The sequence below is a fragment of the Dipodomys merriami genome, unplaced genomic scaffold, assembly GCF_024711535.1.
Source record: "Dipodomys merriami isolate MVZ:Mamm:240054 unplaced genomic scaffold, mDipMer1.0.p SCAF_16, whole genome shotgun sequence".
NCBI classification, from domain to species: Eukaryota; Metazoa; Chordata; class Mammalia; order Rodentia; family Heteromyidae; genus Dipodomys; species Dipodomys merriami.
The window spans coordinates 5,217,299-5,236,658 of NW_027202937.1; the positions used below are offsets into that span (position 1 = coordinate 5,217,299).

Here is a 19,360-nt window from a genome sequence, read left to right on the forward strand (position 1 = left end):
TGTGTGTGTGTGTGTGTGTGTGTGTGTGTGTATGTGTGTGTGTGTGTGTTGCTGGACCTTGTGCCTGCTAAATTCTCTACTACCGAGCTACATCCTCAACCCTGCTAAGCCCCTGGCCACTGTGAGACCTGGGCCTGCTTGACAGCTCAGCTCTGGCTCCAGCCCTACTGATGGCTGTGGCCTCTGCATGGAGCGAACCTACCCTGTGTCCATGGAGGTGGGAGGGGCCCTCGGATTTCTCCAGACCCTTTCCATAATCAGTAAAGTCTCCAAATAAGGTAAGCGCCAGCTTTGGAAATGAGCTCACGATCCATGAACACAGTCCCTGGTTACAGCCTGCTAGCTGGCATGGCCCAGGCCTGGCTTGACTTCCAGCTTGGAAGATCTTTCCTAAACCTCCAGGATTTTCTACCTCCAAGACAAAGGCAGCAGAAGACAGTATTGCGGGGAGGGGTCTGGGGGTGGGGAACCTGGGCAGGAGGGGACTGGTGCTTCCTGGAAGAGTCCTGCCTCCTGTTTTCCCTGGAGAGCAGTAGCAGAGCATGTCCCCTGCTCCTGGCAAAGTCCAGTCTCCGGTGTGACTCAGATACCGCTTTGTCCAACAAAGACAGACACCTCCCCTCTCTGTTTCCTGTCAAAGTTCTGACTTCCACTGTCTTGTTTATCCTTGTCTTGTTTATCCTTCAGGCACTAAGTCTCTTTCCCAGGCTGATTCCTCTCCATCTGTTCTCTTGTGGCATCGAAGGTGGGGAACCAGGCTCCCAGGGGGTGTCCCGTTCTACCTAGGGAGCAGGGAGGAGGGGCAGGCATGGCAGCCAGGGACAAGAGGCTAAAGAGTCACTAACTGAGGCGAGAGCAGAGGAGCTGCTTCTTTACTTCTTTTTTTAAGTTGCAGTGTGTGTGTGTGTACTCGTGCGTGTACGCATGAACACACACACACAACACACACACACACACACACACACACACACACACACACATATGCCATCCTGAGGCTTGAATTCAAGGCCTAGGTACTGTCCCTGACCTTTTCTTTTTTTCCCCCCTCAGGGCTAGTGCTATTCCACTTGAGGCATAGCTCCACTTCCAGCTTTTATTTATTTATTTATTTATTTTTTGGGTGTGGGTAGTTTATGGGGAATAAAAGTCTCACAGACTTTCCTGCCTGAGCTGGCTTTGAATTGTGATCCTTAGATCTCAGGCATGAGCTACCAGTACCTGGCCTCATGTTGTATTTTTACTTTGATTGACACATAATACTTTCTGAGATACAGTATAATGTTTTCACACACACACACACACACACACACACACACACACACACACACACACACACACACACACACACATATGGGCCTGGGTGCTGTCCCTCAGCTCTTCAGCTCAAGGCTAGCACTCTACTCTACCACTTGAGCCACAGTGCCACTTCCAGCTTTTTCTGCTTATGTGGTGCTGAAGAATCAAACTCAGGCCTTATGCATTCAAGGTAAGCATTCTATCACTGAGCCAGCCCCACATATGTACATTTTAAGTGACATCTAGTCAACTCAAATATTTGTCATTTCTTAGTGGAAAGAACATTCACCGCCCCCCCCCCCCCATATATATCTGTAGTCACTTTACTGTGTCACAGAATGCAGAACTTATTATTCCTATCAAACTGTAACTTTGTACCCATTGACCAGTGTCAGTCTGTCCCCTCCCCCAAGCCCCTTCCGGTCTCTGCTATCTGCGCACCTCCGTGTTTATTGCAGCACCACTCACAGGAATAAAGATACAGAATCATCTAAGTGTGTCCAACATGGATAAAGAAAATGTGACATGTGACATGTGAGGTGTATGTGTGTGTGTGTACAACAGAATTCAGCCTTAAACGTCAGAAAGGAAATCCTATGATCTGTGACACATGGATTAAACTAGACACAGACATAAATACTGCATACTGCATGATCTTACTTATGGGAAGAATCTGAAATAGTTGATCACGGGGCGGGGCAGAGTATGGGACACAAGAGCACAGTGGAGGGAAAGTCACGTGTTGGCTATGGAGCTGATAACTCGGGTTGTGATATTACTGGAGTTCACCACAGTCCTCCAGTGCTTACCAGGTCATGGTGATAACAATGATCGTTTATCAGCCATTCCATGGTAGGCACGCTTCATCTATTACTTCGGTAATGATAATCACTACTCCACACAAGATAAATTTTCTTTAAAAAAATCTACATTTGACAGACAAGGCAATTAAGTTATGTGTGCCCAAGATGACTGGCCAGGAACCTGGCCCAGCGTGTGGGTCGCTGGACTCCGTGTAGCCAGGCAGTCTGCATCCAAACTGCATCCATTTTGCTGCCAGCTCTCATTCAAAAGTCCTTGTGGAGGGGGGCTGGGAAGGTGGCTCAGTGGTAGAGTGTTTGCCTTGCATGCCTGAGGCCCTGGGTTCAATTCCCAACACCACATAAGCAAAAAGAAAAAAGACAGAAGTGGTGCTGTGGTTCAAGTGGTAGAGCTCTAGCCTTGAGCTGAAGAGCTGAGGAACAGTGCCCAGGCCCAGTGTTCAGGCTCCAGGACTGGACACGCCCCCCCCCAAAAAAAGGCAAGTGGCAAAAGTCCTTGTGGAGTACCTCTTCTCTGTCAGGACACCCCCAGAGCTGAGGAGCAGAGGCAGACAGCTGTGCAGGGAGAGAGCTTTTATTCCAGTGGTGTTAATGTCTCTGAGTTCTGTAAGGCCTCAGGCTGCTGACAACAGAGCCCAGATCCAAAATCAGCTCAGCCCTGAATACCAGAAGTGGAAAGACCACTGTGTGGGAAGAAGGTCTGGATATTTCCTGGTGTCAGCCACACTGGCAGCTGGGGCAGTGTGCTATCTGAGGAGACAGTGTCTCTGGGTCTTGGTCCAGCTGCATGGGATGAGCTTCTTAGAGCTTCCAAGGCTCCAGCCTGCAGAGTCAGTACCTGCATCTTAACAAGATCCTAGGTGATGTGCGTGCAGATTATGCTTCGAGGAACTCTGGTAGGGAGGGCTTGAAAGGTGCACCACCTGGGCCTAGCACCTTCTACCCCCTCGCCTCCTTTCCAGACCTGTGCAGGAGAGTGGGCTGACTGCCCAGGCCTAGACTTCTCCCCACCCCTTTTAGAGCCGCCCAGGGGCAGGACTCTGCCAGGAAGCACCTGGCCACACCTACCTGGATCCCCCGCCCACCTCCACTGCCTGATGACTGGGCCTGGCTGACCTCCCTCTCTCTCTCTCTCTCAGAGAGGAACTATTGTTCCTGGACAAGCCAGCAGCCTCTGAGAGCACTTAGACAGCAAGGTGAGCACTCTCGTGGGGGTAGCTGCGGGGAGCTGGGCCTTGTATGGGGGTTATCTGGAGCTCAGCATGGAAGAGCCCGCCCAGCTGAGCCTGACTCGCTAGGTGTGGGGACCCTCTGCTGGAGGAGAGGAGGAAAAGGGGACTTGGAGAAGGGCCACTGCTGATGGGTGTGAAGAAATGTATGCCATGTGTGACAGGTGTGGATTTAGCGATTAGGACATGTTTTTTTTTTATGTGCGTGTGTGGGTCCTGGAGCTTGAACTTAGAGCGTGGGAGCTGTCCCTGTGCTTTTCTTGTTCAGGTCTTACCACTTGGGCCACAGCTCCACTTCCGGCTGTTTTGGTGGTTAATTAGAGATAAGAGTCTCATGGACTTTCTTGCTTGGGCTGGCTCGAGTCATGATCCTGAGATCTCAGCCTTCTGAGTTGATAGGATTACAGGCCTGAGCCGTTGGCGCTGGGCTCCACTGTGGTACTTTTCCCTTCCTGCAGGGATACCTGGCAGTAGGTGCTGGGGAAGCTGGGGATAGTCAGTGAGCATCTGGGGTGTAGCTGAACTGGGCAGCCAGAGGCTGGGGCTTTGTTCTAGAGCAAACAACTGTCTGGGGACAAGTGCCATCAGTGTTTCTAAAGGCCATCATTTTGGAAAAATGCTACTGGGAGTGTCTGGGCTCTGGGGCAAGCAAGCCGGGGGAATGGGTGCTGAGGAGTCAGCTGTGGAGTTGGGAGACACCAATGAATAAACCACTGCACTATAAACCTTACCCAGCCCAACTCTGGTCCCTTTCTCTCTTGGAGTCAGGGAAGAAAGAGGATGGAGTGAGGAGCTGTTAGCTGTGCTCCACGGGTGGGCTGGGGGACCCTTTAGCCTGCTTCAGGCCAAGTAAATGAATGGGCACAGGGAGCTTTGGGTGGTCATTCCAACCTCTCCAGGAGGGGAGGCCAATCCAGGGGACAGGGCCCCTTGCCATGGAGGGCATGTGGACTCCGGTCTCTCCAGACCCTAGGAAGGTTGTTGCTATGGAAACAGTACAAGTGCCCACCTTCCATACCCTTTACCTGGTCCATCCCCTGCCACTAGGCCTTCATGGGCAGGGGGTAAGGGGAGCTTATTCCTTTTTTACTTTACTTTTGGTCTCTTTTGTGCCAACTTCATTTCCTCTAGAGGGAAGGAAGAAAGGGTGGGGGGAGTAAGCGGTGATTCTGTGAGCCCTGGTCATTCCTGGGCATCCCTCCTGTCTGTCTTCAGTTGTTACGTTGGTCTCTATCCACATGCTGGAGAGGAAACTCAATGTCCTTATCTATGAAATGGAGACACAAATGACATCAATTCGTAGGACTGTACAAGATGAAATGAGATAAGCCATGTGGAATGCTTTAACACTGCCACCCAGTAAAGCTCTGCACGTGATGTAATTATAAGAGCGATTAGCCAGGTGCTGGTGGCTCACGCCTGTCATCCTAGGTACTCAGGAGGCTGAGATTTGAGGATTGAGGTTCAAAGCCAACCTGGGCAGGAAAGTCCCCGAGAGTCTTATTGCCAATTAATCACTAGAAAACTGGAAGTGGCGCTATGGCTAAAAGTGGTAGAGTGCTGGCCTTGAGTGAAAAGGCTCAGGGACAGTGCCCAGGCCCGAGTTCAAGCCCCATGACTGACCATAAAAAAAATTACAAGGACTATTACTATGGAAGGACAAAAGGAATGGAAAGCGGGTTCAGGGCAGTTTGCTGTACTGTCCTGCCAGTGCTAGCTCACCTGATTCTCCACATTTTCAGTGAGGACATAAGAGGTAAGGGAGCATCTGGCCTTGTGGGGGAAGGAACTAGGAAGGAGTGTGGTCTTCATGGAAGGAAGGAAGGAAGGAAGGAAGGAAGGAAGGAAGGAAGGGAGAAAAGAAGGAAGGGAGAAAAGAAGGAACGCAAGCAAGAAAGAAGAGGGTGGGCAAACAGCTCGCCGTGGCTGTCTTGAGGGGGATGGAGGGGGAGAGGAGTGAATGTCAGATGTTAGATGCCTCTCAGTACAGACCCTGGTGAGATAACCAGAGGAACTTCCAAGGACTGTGAAGAAAGGCCTCCGATCTCAGCTGCCAATGCACTGAGTTGCATTCTCTCGGCCTCTCCTTGAGGGATGAATAAGACGGTTTTTGGCAGAACTGAGCCTCCTAGGGTACCTGAGCCACACCTGGCGTTCAGAGAGTGTTCCTTTGAGTAGTGTCTAGTAAAACAGTGTTCAGGGAGGGATGGCAGGGGAGATACCCAGCAAAGGGGTATGAGGGAGGGCGGGGATGCCATGAGGAGGGGTCCAGGTGGGGAGATGGGGCAGGCAGGGAGAAATCAGAAAGAGCAAGGAGCGAAGACCAACAACCAGAATACACTAGGTATGGGGAACTCAGCCCCGCCAGCTTGAGCGGGGGAAGTGGGAGGGGGTGGAAGTGAACGCAGGCCTTTGCAGCGGTGGCCGCAGGAAAGTTTAACGTGTGGCCACTCAGAGAAGCAGTCAAGCATGAGGCCAGAGTATGCCGTGGCCCGGCCTCATCTGGATGCCCTGCAGGCACCTGCCTTTATCTTTTTCTGCTTTGAAGTTTTGTTACTAGTGTTGTATTGTGTGTAACCCTGTGGGCTGTCTTTGGACCTTTCGGGCAGGAGAGGCATAAATAAATACAAGTTTGGGCAGCACTTTGTCATCGGAAAATGCTTTCCATTCTCACAACCACCTGGGAGATTTATTTTTCCCCTTCCCCCCGCTTTTTTTTTTCTTTTCTGCTTTTGTTCAGGTGCCAGTACTGGGCTTGAACTCTTCCACTCCTGTTTGCTCAAGGTTGGTGCTCTGCCACTTGAGCCATCCCTCCAATTCTGGCTTTTTTTTTTGTTGTTTAATTGGAGATTAAGAGTCTCATAGACTTTTCTGCCCTGGCTGGCTTTGAGCTATGATACTCAGTCTCCAGAGTAGCTAGGATTAGAGGCATGAGCACCAGTGCCTGGCTTCTTTTCACTTTTAAGAGTTTTCAAAAGGATGGACCATTGGTACAAAACATATGCTTGATGTGAAAATTTAAAGAATGATTTTTAAAAAGCCAATTAAGCTCATGCCTTTGGTCCTCTTCATTTGCTTTGTCTTAGTGGGAGCAAGGGGAGTGAAGGTGATGGGGATGTGGCCTCCTGGACCTGTACTAAGGGTGGGAACCTTAGTTGTACCATGGGACAACTGAGCATTTGGGCTTAGCAGTCCTAGGTAAACAGTGCCCCAGGTCCATGTAAAATACACTTGGACTTCAAAGATGTGGTCCACCACGGACAGAACCTTCTTCACTAATCAGTTTATATCCACTGTCTGCTGAAATAGCATTTTGGATACAAAATATGACTATTATTAAAACATCTCCTGTTCCTTTTCCTAGGAGACATACAATTACATATTTGTCTTTATATTTTTCATCACACACCACTAGTCCATCTCCTCTGTGCAATTATATTCATACACATGTGCACGCACCTACACACTTGTATGTGTAAATGTGTCTATTCTTGTACATACTTTTGTGTGTGTGTGTGGTGTTTGGGATCAAACCCAGGGCTGTTTGCATAAGCATACACTGAGTCTCAGCCTATATTTATTTATTTTTACATTCATGAGGCCACCAGGTGTCTCTTTGCCTCTTGTTTTTGCTCACCTATTGATTTTGCTGTAGATTAAGGTAGGTGTTTTGTTTTATTTTGTTTTTGAGACAGGGTCTTACCGTGTGGCCCAGGCTGGCCTCAAACTCATGACTCTTCTGCCTCAGCCACAGTATGCTGGGATTACAGGCATGTATCACCATGCCAAGCTCAGAGATAGATCCTTTGATAGGTAAAGAAACTGATCTACATTATACACATGACAAGCTTACTCAGCCCCAATGTGAAGTGGTATTTGAACTCATATCCTTTAGATCCAAACACAGCTTCTTTCCTATTCCGAGTTTTACCTTGATATACGGGGTGATAGGAAACCATGGCATGTTCTCTTATTTTTTGGATACAAGGTCTCCTTGTAATAGCCCAGGCTGGCCTTGAACTCCAAATCCTCCTGTCTCAGCCCCTCAGACCTGTGATTCTAGGTGTATCCTACTTGCTCTGGAAGGTTCTTGAGAGAGTGGGAGAAAAGAAAGAGGAAAACTTGGCTCATTCATCACTTCAGCCCCACCGGAGCCAAGTACCTCCATAACTTACAAAAGTGTGGCCTGATTTTAATCCTTCTTTTTCCCCAGGCCTAGGGCCTTGGCCGGCACACAGGTGTGTGAGAGGGCCCGCAGCCTTGAGTGACCGGGCCGGATGTGCCCCCAGGAGAATTCCTTCCAACCCTCCCAGTTCCTCCTGCTGGTGGGGGTCCCGGTGGCCAGTGGCCTCCTTCTGCTAAAGTGTCTTCATTGGCATTGTTCTCGGTGGCTGCCGGGAGCCTGCTGGAAGCCAGATGGTCAAGAGGAGCCAGTGTCACAGTCCACCCAACTGCCAGAATACGAGGTCCGCAGAGAGTGCCCACCCCCCACACTGCCCGAGGCAGCCGCCTTCTACCAAGAGCTACACACGCCCACGCACGGCCACACGGTCACTCGCCAGCTGAGGCACAAGCTTCTGGTATTTTCTGCCCGGGAGGTTGATCACCGCGGAGGTGGCCTGATCCTCCAGGACACCGGCATCTCCCTGCTCATCCCTCCAGGTGAGCTCTCCCGGTCCTCTGTCCCGGGATGGGCCTTGCGGTGACCCTGGAAAGGGAAAGCGGGTCTGGCTCAGGCCCGCACCCCACGTTGGCTCACAGGGGGTCCTGTGTTCATTCATATGGCTCCTGTTGCCCCACTGGGTGCCTTCTGTCCGCCTGGGCTCCCGCCCTACCTCCTTGTCTACCCTAGCTAAACGTGATTTCTGCTTCTCAGACCCGATCTCAGCCCTCTGTCTCCCCAGGTGCTGTGGCTGTGGGTCGCCAGGAGCGGGTGTCACTGATCCTGGTGTGGGACCTGACAGATGCTCCGGCACTGTCTCGGTCCCAGGGGCTGGTGAGTCCTGTGGTGGCCTGTGGCCCCCACGGGGCCTCCTTCCTGAAGCCCTGCACCCTCACATTCAAGCACTGCGCCCAGCAGCCCCGCCATGTCCGCACCTACAGCAGCAACACGAGCCTGCTGGATGCCAAGAACTGGAGGCCCCTGGGCCGGGCGGCGAGCCACAGCTCCCGGGACGAGTGTCGCATCCTGCTCTCCCACTTCAGGTAGGCCGGTGTCCGCGGGCCTCTCCTGATCGTGAGTCCCTCGTACCGTCATCCCAGAGCCTTTCCTCTGTCTCACCCTCGTTCCTATGGATAGAATTACTACCTTATCTGTCCCGGGTGGCCTGCCAGCCCCTTCTGCCCTTGTGTCCCTCCCCAGGTCCTCTGGTTTCGCCCCTGCCTGTACCGATGTGTCTGACTCTGTCTAGAGATCCTTCCCATCCCCACATCTGTATCTCTCTACAGTTGTCCCTCTCCGCCGCACTGCCCTGATGAGACTGTCCCGACACTTTCTGGGGGAAGTCTGTCCCATTGGATCCCATATCCAGTGTGTCCTCCATTGCTTTGACATTCTAGATTCTTTTGCCAGTCCTGGGGCTTGAACTCAGAGTCTAGGCACTGTCCTTGAGCTTCTTTTCCTCAAGGCTAGCCCTCTACCACTTGATCCACAGCGCCACTTCTGGCTTTTTCTGTGTATGTGGTGTTGAGGAATCAAACTCAGGACTTCATGCATGTGAGGCAAGCACTCTACCACTGAGCCACCTTCCCAGCCCCGACATTCTGGATTCTTAGGATCCATAGCCCCTAGCCCCCTGGCCTTCCATTGACCAGAGCAGAGCTATATGTGGGATCCTTCCCAGCCACGGGTACCTGGAGCCCACCTCCCCTGGCTCCCGTGCCAGAGAGGCCATGTTGGCTTTTCTTCCCACCAAGTCATGGGCACCATGCCATGCATACTTCTTGTCCATGTACCCAGGGTACCTTACCCAGGTCCCCCCTCTCTGCACCTCTGGGGCACTGTCCCAGCCTGTACTGAGGGTACTCGGGTGACTGACAGGGCGTGGTGGCAGGTGTGCTGGGGTCTCTGCCATCATCTCTCTCCACAGTCTCTACACCTGTGTGCTGGAGGCGCCTGTTGGCCAGGCCCCCCGCAAATGGCTGCAGCTGGCTGTGTTCTGTTCCCCACTGGCGCCTGGGCAGACGCACCTGCAGCTGCGGGTCTACTTCCTGAACAACACGCCCTGTGCCCTGCAGTGGGCCGTGACCAACGAGAAGCCTCACGGTGGGCGTCTGCGCGGGCCCTGCCAGCTCTTTGACTTCACGGGGGCCAGGGGCGACCAGTGCCTGAAGCTCAAGTATATCTCTGAGGGTGAGGGAAGGGGCCGTGGGGGGGGGGATGGGGAAATAGGGAGCCCCATGAGAAAGACTGGCTCAGCACCTCCCACTGGGCTGGAAGTCAGTTTCTTTCTGGGATTCCTGGGCTGGAAGTAGCCTCCGGGAGACCCCTGACCTCTGTAGCTCCCTCCAGAAGCCCCCTAAGGCTTTGCCCACCTCCTTCCTCCGCTGCCCACTCAGCCTGGCCACCAGCTCCAAGACAGGGAGGTGGACGGAGAGGAGCAGGAAGCTAGGGGGAGCTTCGCTCTTCTCTGAACCCTCCTCTCCTAATGGCTGCCCAATGGGATGGACACTCTGCCTTGTGCTTGTGGACAGGGAACACAATGTAGAGGGTGGAGTGAGGAGGGTGGGGGGTTATGGGGGGTGATGGCCTGTGTGTGTGTGTGGTGTAGCAGGACCACTTTGGGGCTCTCACTCAGGCTCTGGGAATTCCCATTCACTTGAGCCCCTCCTGCTTTCCACGTCCTCCTGTCTCCTCACAATGTCTGCACCCCGCCTCTGAGGCCTTCCGCTCTCCACCCATCTCCAGGTTGGGAAAATGTGGATGACAGCAGTTGCCAGCTGGTTCCCCATCTCCACATCTGGCATGGAAAGTGCCCCTTCCGCTCCTTCTGCTTCCGGAGAAAAGCGGGTAATTCAGAATCTCCTTGCCTCCTTTCCTGCGCTGCCCCCCCACCTTATCCCCCTCCCAGCCTTCCCCCCATCTCCTCCCAGCAGCCCCACTCTGGGCCATGCACATGGACTCTCTGAAAGACGAGCACTGTAGCAGATCACTTCAGGGAGACAGAAGACGCCGTGCTTTGCGTCTTCAGAGCCCCAACACCTTGCTGTAGAGCTCCTGTGACTCCCCTTGCCCGCTACCCCAAGTCATCTTCTCTCACCAGCCACTCCTCACCTTCTCTCTGCAGCCAATGACAGCGAAGACTGCTCGGCACTCACGAATGAGATCATTGTCACCATGCACACCTTCCAGGACGTGAGTTGTACCGAGGGGCAGAGGAAGGGCAGAGTCTGTAGGAGTCCTGAGCCAGGTGGGCGGGGAGGGGGGTGGGTGGTCTGCTCTGGCCCAGCCAGTCTGGTCTAATCACAGAATCAGGGAAGTGAAGAAGGCATTTTTCACAGAGCAGCCACATCAGGTCTCTGAGGGACTTAGCATCTGCCTCCAAGTTACCCTGCATTCTTCCCTGCTTGTCTGTCCATGGATCCATGCAGCATGAGGAGATTAAAAGAGTTGAATCTTAGATGAATCCCATCTCCCCACTCAGGGGAAACCAGGGCATCAAGGAAACTTGGTCTCTACCTAGGCTGACTATCTCCACCCGAGAGACGGATGCTTTGTGTCTTCAATGGGGGTGCCAGGGAGTTAGGTAATTCCTTAGATTCTTTGGGTGGACCATGGCAGCATCTTAATGGAAGGTAGTCAGCTTTCTTCACATTGCCACTTGGAGTTGGAAAAGTTGGGGTGGAAGGAAGGGATCCCTAAAGCCCTGGTAGAATATTTATTATTGCATGATGAGCCCCATGACCCCATCTAGAGCTTCTCCTGGTAGATTAAAATACACCACACCCTGCTTGGTCATTGCTCCAGTTCCTAAAGAAATGACTAAACGCACTTAAGGTTGGGTGTGGAGTTCTGGGGTCAGGGCTGCAGAGAGTAGAGGGTGCTGGCTGGGATGGGGTAGTGTCTCCCGGTGAAGTGGAGATGTGAGGAATGGAACTAGGCCTGCAGCTCTTACTCAGGGCCTTGTCCTCTGACCCCTAATTGTAGTTCTTGCTCTGCTGTTGACTCAGGGTTTGGAAACCAAGTACATGGAAATCCTCAGATTCCAGGCCTCAGAGGAGGAGTCCTGGGCCACACCACCCCCAGTCTCCCAGCCCCCGCCTTGTAATAGGTGAGGTGAGGTGGGGGGGGGGTCTGGGGGATGCACCCACAGACCAAATAAAGCCTTGGGGGGGAAGGGAGGCAGACTGGGTCTCTTTGGTCCTTCCCTGAGTGAACAGCCTCTCCCCCTGCCCCAGGCTGCCCCAAGAGCTCTTTGAGCAGCTGCAGATGTTGCTGGAGCCATACAGCGTCACAGGGAATGACTGGCGCCGGCTAGCATCCCACCTGGGGCTCTGTGGCATGAAGATTCGGTAAGGAGGGCGGGACCAGGGGGTAGAAGTATAGGACGGGCTGGGGTGGGTGGATCTACCCCAGAACATCTTAACTTTCCAGATGATTTAAAAGTTAGACAATGGCCGCTCCTCATCCTATTCCCTGAAAATGGCTGCTCTTGCCATGGATTGCTCTGTCTTCTGTAGACAGGGTGATGCCTGGCTGGTGGCAGGTGCTCAGTAAATAGTCAACAATGAATCAATTACAGGGCAAGTCTTTGGGTATCGGTGGCTGTGCCGTGGTCTGAGTCGCACAGCAGTAGCTTACCTGATGATGTGTTGAAGCATGTGGCTGGGCACCTGGCACATGTGAACTCAGTGAATGTCAGTGGTCATGGCATCCTGTAGCCATGGCCCCTGCCAAGAACACTCACAAAGCCCAGTGTTTGGAGCAGTAAGTAGGTCAAGACAGAAGCCATGTCTTATAGCAACTGCTTCCTCATTGGTGGACAGGGTTTTGGAGGGGAGGGGCCGTCAAGGGACCTGGGTGAGGCAGGTGTTTGAGGTGGAGAAGGAGAAAAACTCTATTAGAGCCTAGGGCTGGAAGCAACTTTGGGGTCCTCTTTTGTAAAACTTGCGCTCAGTAAGAGGAAACAGGCCTGGATGGAAGTAGGTGTCAGGCAGGTGGCTAGGACAGACAGTGTCTCTCTCTCCCCCCACAATGAATTTAGGGCCTGATCAGTGCCCTGTGAGCCTTTTCCTGCAAGCCTAGCGCTTTCCCACTTGAGCCACAGCTCAACTTCCAGCTTTTCTGGTGGTTCAATGGACTTTCCTGCCGGGGCTGGCTCTGAACCGGGATGCTCAGATCTCAGCCTCCTGAGGAGCTGGCATGACAGGCGTGAGCCGCCAGCGCCTGAGCAGGACCAGAGAAGAGGGACAGCCCTCCCTGCCCTCTCCTCCCTCCCGGGCCAGGTTCCTGTCCTGCCAGCGCAGCCCCGCGGCGGCCATCCTGGAGCTGTTCGAGGAGCAGAACGGCAGCCTGCAGGAGCTGCACGACCTCCTGGCGGCCATGGAGCGGCTGGACTGCGCCTCGGCCGTGCAGAGCTACCTGGGTGGGACGCCCGGCGGAGGCGGCGCCCGGGAGAACCGGGGCCTGGAGCTGGACGAGAAGCTCTGACAGAGCTCCGGGGCGGCGCTGGGCGCTCCACGGGCCCGGCGGGTGGATCGATCGGGTGGGCCGGGCGTGCTGGGGGCCTCGGGCCCGCCCCGGGGGTTCCCGGCAGCCGCCCGCCAACTCGGGTCTGGGTGCAGTTCTGCTCACGGCCGGCAGGAGGCGCGGGAGCCCGAGAGACCGTCACAGCCCAGCCTGCATCTGGGCCAGGCTCCACTTCATAGACCCGGGTGGCCTGTCTGTCTGGTGGCCTGCTGGCATTCCTTGCCAATACCTGTAGTCCACAAAGAGTCACCAAGCTCTTAGTAGGCCCCAGTGCTGGGCTGGGATTATTTGAAACCAGGGCCTGGAGCCTCTATAAGCACTTGTCTAGGAGGAATGAAGATGCACTCAAACGAGCCGAGAACAAACTGCAAGACTGCACATCTGCACCATGGGCCTGGGCATCCGCATCCCCATCTCCACCCTCCTCCCTGCAGTCAGGGTCAGGGATGTGGTGAGCAGGGAGCTGTGCTCCCTGGAGGAGTTGAAAAAGGGGAGAGCCGAGTCCCGGCTGGAACAAAGAGAAGCCTCCAGGGAGAGCCATGTGAGGGACGTGTGGGTGGGCTCGGGAGGGTGTGTGTGTGTGACACTGCACAGGGTAGGAGCGTGGAGGGCCGGAGACAGGAGGGAGCCCCCGGTGGGTGTGGAGGTCGGAGGAGTGTGCCACATCCAGAGATAGGCACACATATACCTGCGGTCTCCAACTGCTCCGCCTTTGTCTCCTCGTGCTTGGGGGCTCACATCTTGTCTTCCCTCTCCCATGAAGCATTAAAGCAGAAGAGAAACCTCAAAAATTAATGTTCTCTCCAATCTACAGGGGTTTGAACTCAGCCCCCCCCCCCATGCTTGCTCAGCTGGTGCTCTAATACTTCAGCCACGCCTCCAGTCCTTTTTTTGCTGGTTATGTTGGAGACGGAGGCGTGTGGACTTTTCTCTCTGGGCTGGCTTTGAATTTTGGTCCTCAGCCTCCTGTGTAGCTAGGATGAGGAGTGTAAGCCCTGGCGGCCCAGCAAACTGTGAGATTTAAGTGTCTGATTTCGTTTTCCTCTGCTTCCTGAAGTCACTCCATCTCAGAATACGTACCATTTTGTCTCTACCTAGTTATTGTGTCCTGCCTTTGCGCCTTTCTTTCTTTATCTGAAATCCTCAGTCATTCCCCTCAGGCAAGTGTCTTCCAAACCAATGTCATATATTGAAAGAACCTGGGTTTCCCCAGGAATGAATGAGTGGGATATTTCCCCGTGGATCAAGATCCAGTTTAACCTCGGGAAATAAAGAATAGGGATTAAAGAACACCCCCACTCAGTCAACAAATACTTATTCAGCACCTACTGTGTGTAAGGCTCTGCACACAAAAGCCATGAATAGGCTGGATGGGGAAGGGAGAACAAAGAGTTTCTCTCCATTCAGAGTACTGCTTTTGCTCACACACAGGTGTTGTTAATTTGTCCAAGGGCCAGGCCAATCTCTCTGGTAATGCTAACAATTCACTTCTGTATTTAATTAAAAAATATTAATGCATTTTAAATGATGGACAATATTGTATAGTAAAATATGAAAATTGCCTTCCTTTGTTACTAGCCATCTTTTGCTTAGATTGGTCAATTTGGATGTGAGTATGAATGGTTTTATGTGGAAAATTATACCCATGGGGATGAGTTGGAGGGGAGCACTTTGTATGTTGCTATTCCAGTGTGAAAATTACCCGGTATGGAACCAGGCTTCATTTCCCTTTCCATTAGAAGTAAGCCTCCTCTGTGGAGTCCTTCCATCCCTTCCTCCTCCTCTAGCCCCAACTGTTCTCTCTCCCCTTTGCTTCATGTTCTCCTTTCCACCAGGGGCTGATGGTCACTCTGGGTTGGGGTCCTGGCTTTTTCAGTTATGTGGCCCCTTCTCCTTCCCTCTCCCCCCACCCCCAGCCTGCAGCCCTGGACTGTGTTTCCTGGCTCTTTCCTGCCCTTTAGACCAAAGACCTCTGTGTCCTCCTCTCCACCCTGCAGCTGGGGTCAGAGCATGGCATTGCTGAGAAAGAATAGAGTGCTTTCTGGTTCCCAGTCTGGTTTCTCAAAAGGATTCCCAGGACTGGCAAAGGGAGACTCAGAAATCCAAGGGGAGGTGCAGGCCGCATGATGGGAAGTGGGGGACAAACCCAATCAGCATCTGTTTAATGATGCTGAAAGCCCAAAGGATGACATCCAGTGGATGTCAGGAGACCCCGGCACACAGTTGTGGATCTGAAGTAGACTAAAAAGGCTCTCACCTGTCTGGGCTGCAGTCTCTTCACCCTCAGGACCACGCCGTCACAAATGAGGTGCACCAAGGTCCCCGTTCCCATCCACAGACCAGGCGCACACATGGCACACTGGTGACTCAAGGAACGTTCACTTGGGAATTTTTCCTTTGTAGATTGCATTTGAGTAGAACAACTGATCGCTTCTTGAGGCCTCTGTTCCATCTCTTTCCCTAATAGGTTCCCTGCCTCATCCCTAAAGACATATTCATGACTTCTCTTCTGACTGTCAGAGAGGCCCATGTCAAATCTTTCCCCTGCTGGGTTAGAGTCTTGGGTAGGGTGGGGGCTGGGTGGGTGGAACTAGAGCCTTCTGTGCTCAGAGATCACCGGCTCCTCAGCATCCCTCTGAGTGACATTCAGATCGCCACCATCCAACTGACACACATGGAAGGCCCTATACAGAACTTTTCATTCTTCTAGAGGCCATGTCAAAAAAGATTAAAAGAAAGAGGTGACATCCATTTGAATAATATATTTGCCTCAACCTAATATATCTAACATATTATAATACTCACATATAATCATTGGAAAATTAATGCTCTCTTAAAAACATTTCATGTTGGGCACACCTTCATTTGTATGCTGCTACAGTTTGGATCTGAAATGTCCCGCATTGATGAATTGGCTCTTCAATGCCTCCTCCTGACCCATGCGCTTTCTTGTACATCAGAAGCTAGACACAGACTCCATTTCCAGACTCCTTAGGAATTTAGGTATAACTAGATAAACCTGGGTAGAGCTTTCAATTAGAACTGGAATAAAGTGTGTGTATGTGTGTACGGGTGGGGTGTTGAATAGACCACCAAGCTGGTATTAATTTTATAGAGCTAGAAGTTTGCCTCAGACTGCAATTAATCCTTCAGTCTTTCCCATGATTGTGACCCGTTGAGGTGTCACCATATATTGTTTGTGCTTAGACCAGCTAGATGGAGACTATAGACTACCCATAAATACCCCTATCCAATGTGCCAATGAGTCTTTCTCTGGACAAACTGTCATTGATTCTGTATCATACCCTTCTTGCTTGGTGTTAAGAGAGTCTGTGATAGGAAGGGGCCCGTAGTAAGAAAGTTTGGATGAGACCTGCCATCCTTATTTATCCTGACGCAGGTAGACTTACTCATCTGCTCAGCACACATTTCACTGCTTAGAATCATGGTGGGCTTTGTTCATTTTCTTATCTTGAGGTAATCTCTTTCCTGCTGGCTTTAATCCAACTTACACTAGTTTTCTTGTTGGCGGAGATGTTATAGCTTCTGGCCAACAACAAAGCAAACATGAATTCCAGCTGGTTAGTGTCATCTTGTCCTAAAGATATCAGCTCAAGGACGGGAATATGCTTAGAATTAGTTATCAAACTTCAGTTGTATTCAGAGTCTAAACACTTTAGGAAAGACTGAGTTAGAAAATGAAGAACGAAGTTGGTGCCTGTGGTTCATGCTTGTAATCCTAGCTACTCAGGAGGCTGAGATCTTCGGATTGCAGTGTGAAGCCAGGAAAGTCCATGAGACTCTTATCTCCAATTACCCACCAGAAAACTGGAAGTGGTGTTGTGACTCAAAGTGGTAGAGTGCTAGCCTTGAGCAAAAGAGCTTGGGGACAGTGCCCAGGTCCCAAGTTCAAGTCCCATGACAAAAAAAGAGAGAGAGAAAGAACAATCATTGGAGATGCTGAAGAGGGTGAACAAGGATCATAGGAGTTCCTTAGTGAAATACAGAACAAGAGATGACATGGGAAAGGGTCCAACAGCTAATCATTCCATCCTTGGGAAGTCTGAATAAATATAAAGCAAAGGTACAATAGAGAAGGAGACTTAACAGCAAATTCTTTGTTCTGGGGCCCGAATTCTGGTCTCCTGCTCTCACTTAGAATTTTTGTTCAAGGCCAATGCTCTATCACATCCCTCCACTTCTAGCTTTTCACTGGCTAATTGGTGATAAGAAGCTCCTGCATTTATCTGCCCCAGCTGGCTTTGGGATCCTCAGATCTAAGCCTCCTTGAGCAGTTAGGATTACAGGCGTGATCCTCTGTGCTCAGTTCAGATCAGCATTCTTATCTGTGTGCCCGCCCATGGTTCCTCCAAGTCAGGCTCTTGTGGTCTCTGTGGGGCAGGATTCTGAGCCGTTTTTGGTCCAGGGGCTCTCCTGAGGCCGCCATTGTTGGAAGGTTTGTCTGGTGACCTCTGCACATGGTCAGCCATTTGGCCTGGTGGGTGGCAGAGGCCTCAATATTTCTCCACATGGTGCTCTCCATACGACTTCTTGAGAGTTCTCTCAGTGTGACGCTGTTATTCATTCCTCGATGTTCTGTTGGGGGTAAAAAAACAGCTGTGAGCTCTCAGGCTTGGAACTGTTGTCTGCCAGGCAAGTCAACATCCTTCCTCTCAAGTTGTTTGCTAGTGGAGGAGGTTTGCTTTATTTATGCATTTTTCCCCCCAATCTGATGCTTTAGAAATACGGTACACATTGTGTGATCGCTAAGTAGAGCTAATTAGCATATACATCCCATCACATACTTATTTCTTATGGCAAGAACCTTTAAAACTCCCTCTTTCAGCAGTTTTCAAGAACACAATCCATTGTTTTGAACTATGCTAAGGGGAGACTTAACTTTAATCTTGGTCACTCCCAACTGCAGCTGCTCAGAGCAGGGGTCATAGAAAACCTTGGAGTGGTGCCACTTCATTCTCTTGCTTGGAGTCTGGTGAATTCCAGGGCATCGTGGCAGTCATTTCTCAATGGGGCCCCTTGTAACAACACTCTAAGGCAAGCAGAACAGGATGCAGCAGCCCCATTTCACAGGCCCTGAGGAGACTGAGGCCCAGGGCCAGCAAGTGTGCATCAAGTTCAGTGTCAGCAATCAGACAGGCTTGGGCTTTCAACCAGAACTTGCCCTTTACCAACTGCATGACCTTGAATGAGTTGCTTGACATCCCTCTGCCTCCATTTTTCTATGAAGTGGGCAAACTCCAGTGCCGCAGTAGCGGGACCCTCTTTGGGATGGCCAAGGGTTAAATAGATCTGAAGTACTTAGCCTAGCACCTGGCACTTAATAAGCACTCAGTAAAAGTGGGCTGCTGTAATGAATGTTCATGCCGACTAGGACACATCATGGGTTGGAGTAATTTTCACAGTGTGTTGGTTTGTGCTCGGCAGTGAATTCACTCCCTGGAGTTGGAAACTGGAGGACAATCAACTGCGCTCCCCATAGCGCCTTCTTCCCTGACATTTGCTCCTTCTTCCTCGGCACCCCAGGTGGCTTTTATACTGTGTGTGTTTGCAGAATGCAGGGTTCCGCACAACATCCCATTTGGTGGAGGCCTTCCAGAAAGTGTTTCATAAGTCTTTGGTAACTGAAGATTGACAGGTTGTACAGTAGATTCTGTTTGTGTGTGCATACACATGCGTACACGTGGACATGTACTCTGTCTGTCTGTCTCTCTTTCCTGGCAAGATTCTTGCAGCTCATCTTTAGGAGAAACACAGCCATCTTGGCAAGACTATCTACTCTTTTCCCAAAGGGAAGCTTTGGGGGTGGGCTGTATGAGTAACCCCCAGATCTAAAATAACTCCCAGTGAGTGACAGTTCCTCAGGGATCACTGGGCCATGCTGTAAGCATTATCTCCCTAGACTCCTTCCTCTAGGGAACTGAGGGCTGGGAGAGTCAGTGACTTCGCCATGTCAAAGATTTTTGTCTCAACATCAGACCTGCCCATTCTAAGGCTGGGACCAGGATGCCACTGAGTCTGCCTCAACTCCAGTCCTGGTCCCCAAGCCATGCTTCCCTGTGCCGCTCCCTCCCCCCGAGTCTGCAGCAGCCCCTAATCCTGTTAGAACCAAACCTCAAACTTCAGGGCAGAGCCTTGCATCTCCATTAGTTCCCTGGTAAATCCCGCTTTATCTGAGAGGGGTTTTGCTCTACCTCCTTGGCTAAATTATTTATTGGTCAGATAGCCATTTCCCAGGGCTATCATTGCGTCTTTGGCATTCCTGCAGGGGAGTGTGCTGGAGACCAGCTGTCCGCCAGAACAGAGTT

At 51.7% G+C, this 19,360-nt stretch overlaps 1 protein-coding gene across 2 annotated transcripts; it reads left to right on the plus strand.

The window, feature by feature from the left end:
- The first annotated feature begins 35 nt into the window (after nt 1–35).
- On the plus strand, nt 36–14,480 carry Unc5cl (unc-5 family C-terminal like). Of its 2 annotated transcripts, XM_070023819.1 has the most exons (10): nt 36–278; nt 3,257–3,313; nt 7,560–8,008; nt 8,251–8,551; nt 9,436–9,698; nt 10,254–10,355; nt 10,633–10,700; nt 11,516–11,616; nt 11,744–11,857; nt 12,791–14,480. In XM_070023819.1, the coding sequence occupies exons 3-10, from the start codon at nt 7,624–7,626 to the stop codon at nt 12,993–12,995; spliced, it is 1,539 nt and encodes a 512-aa protein (XP_069879920.1). In that variant the 5' UTR covers nt 36–278; nt 3,257–3,313; nt 7,560–7,623; the 3' UTR covers nt 12,996–14,480. The 2 variants fall into 2 exon arrangements, with proteins under 2 accessions (XP_069879920.1, XP_069879921.1); XM_070023820.1 differs by lacking the exon at nt 3,257–3,313.
- The last annotated feature ends 4,880 nt before the right edge of the window (nt 14,481–19,360 follow it).

Bases quoted from the DNA above. Each gene is read 5' to 3' on its own strand.
- Unc5cl (XM_070023819.1), top strand. From the start codon at position 7,624: ATGTGCCCCCAGGAGAATTCCTTCCAACCCTCCCAGTTCCTCCTGCTG. The intron at 9,699-10,253 runs GTGAGGGAAGGG...ACCCATCTCCAG, and splicing joins GCTCAAGTATATCTCTGAGG to GTTGGGAAAATGTGGATGAC. The intron at 10,701-11,515 runs GTGAGTTGTACC...CTGTTGACTCAG, and splicing joins CCATGCACACCTTCCAGGAC to GGTTTGGAAACCAAGTACAT.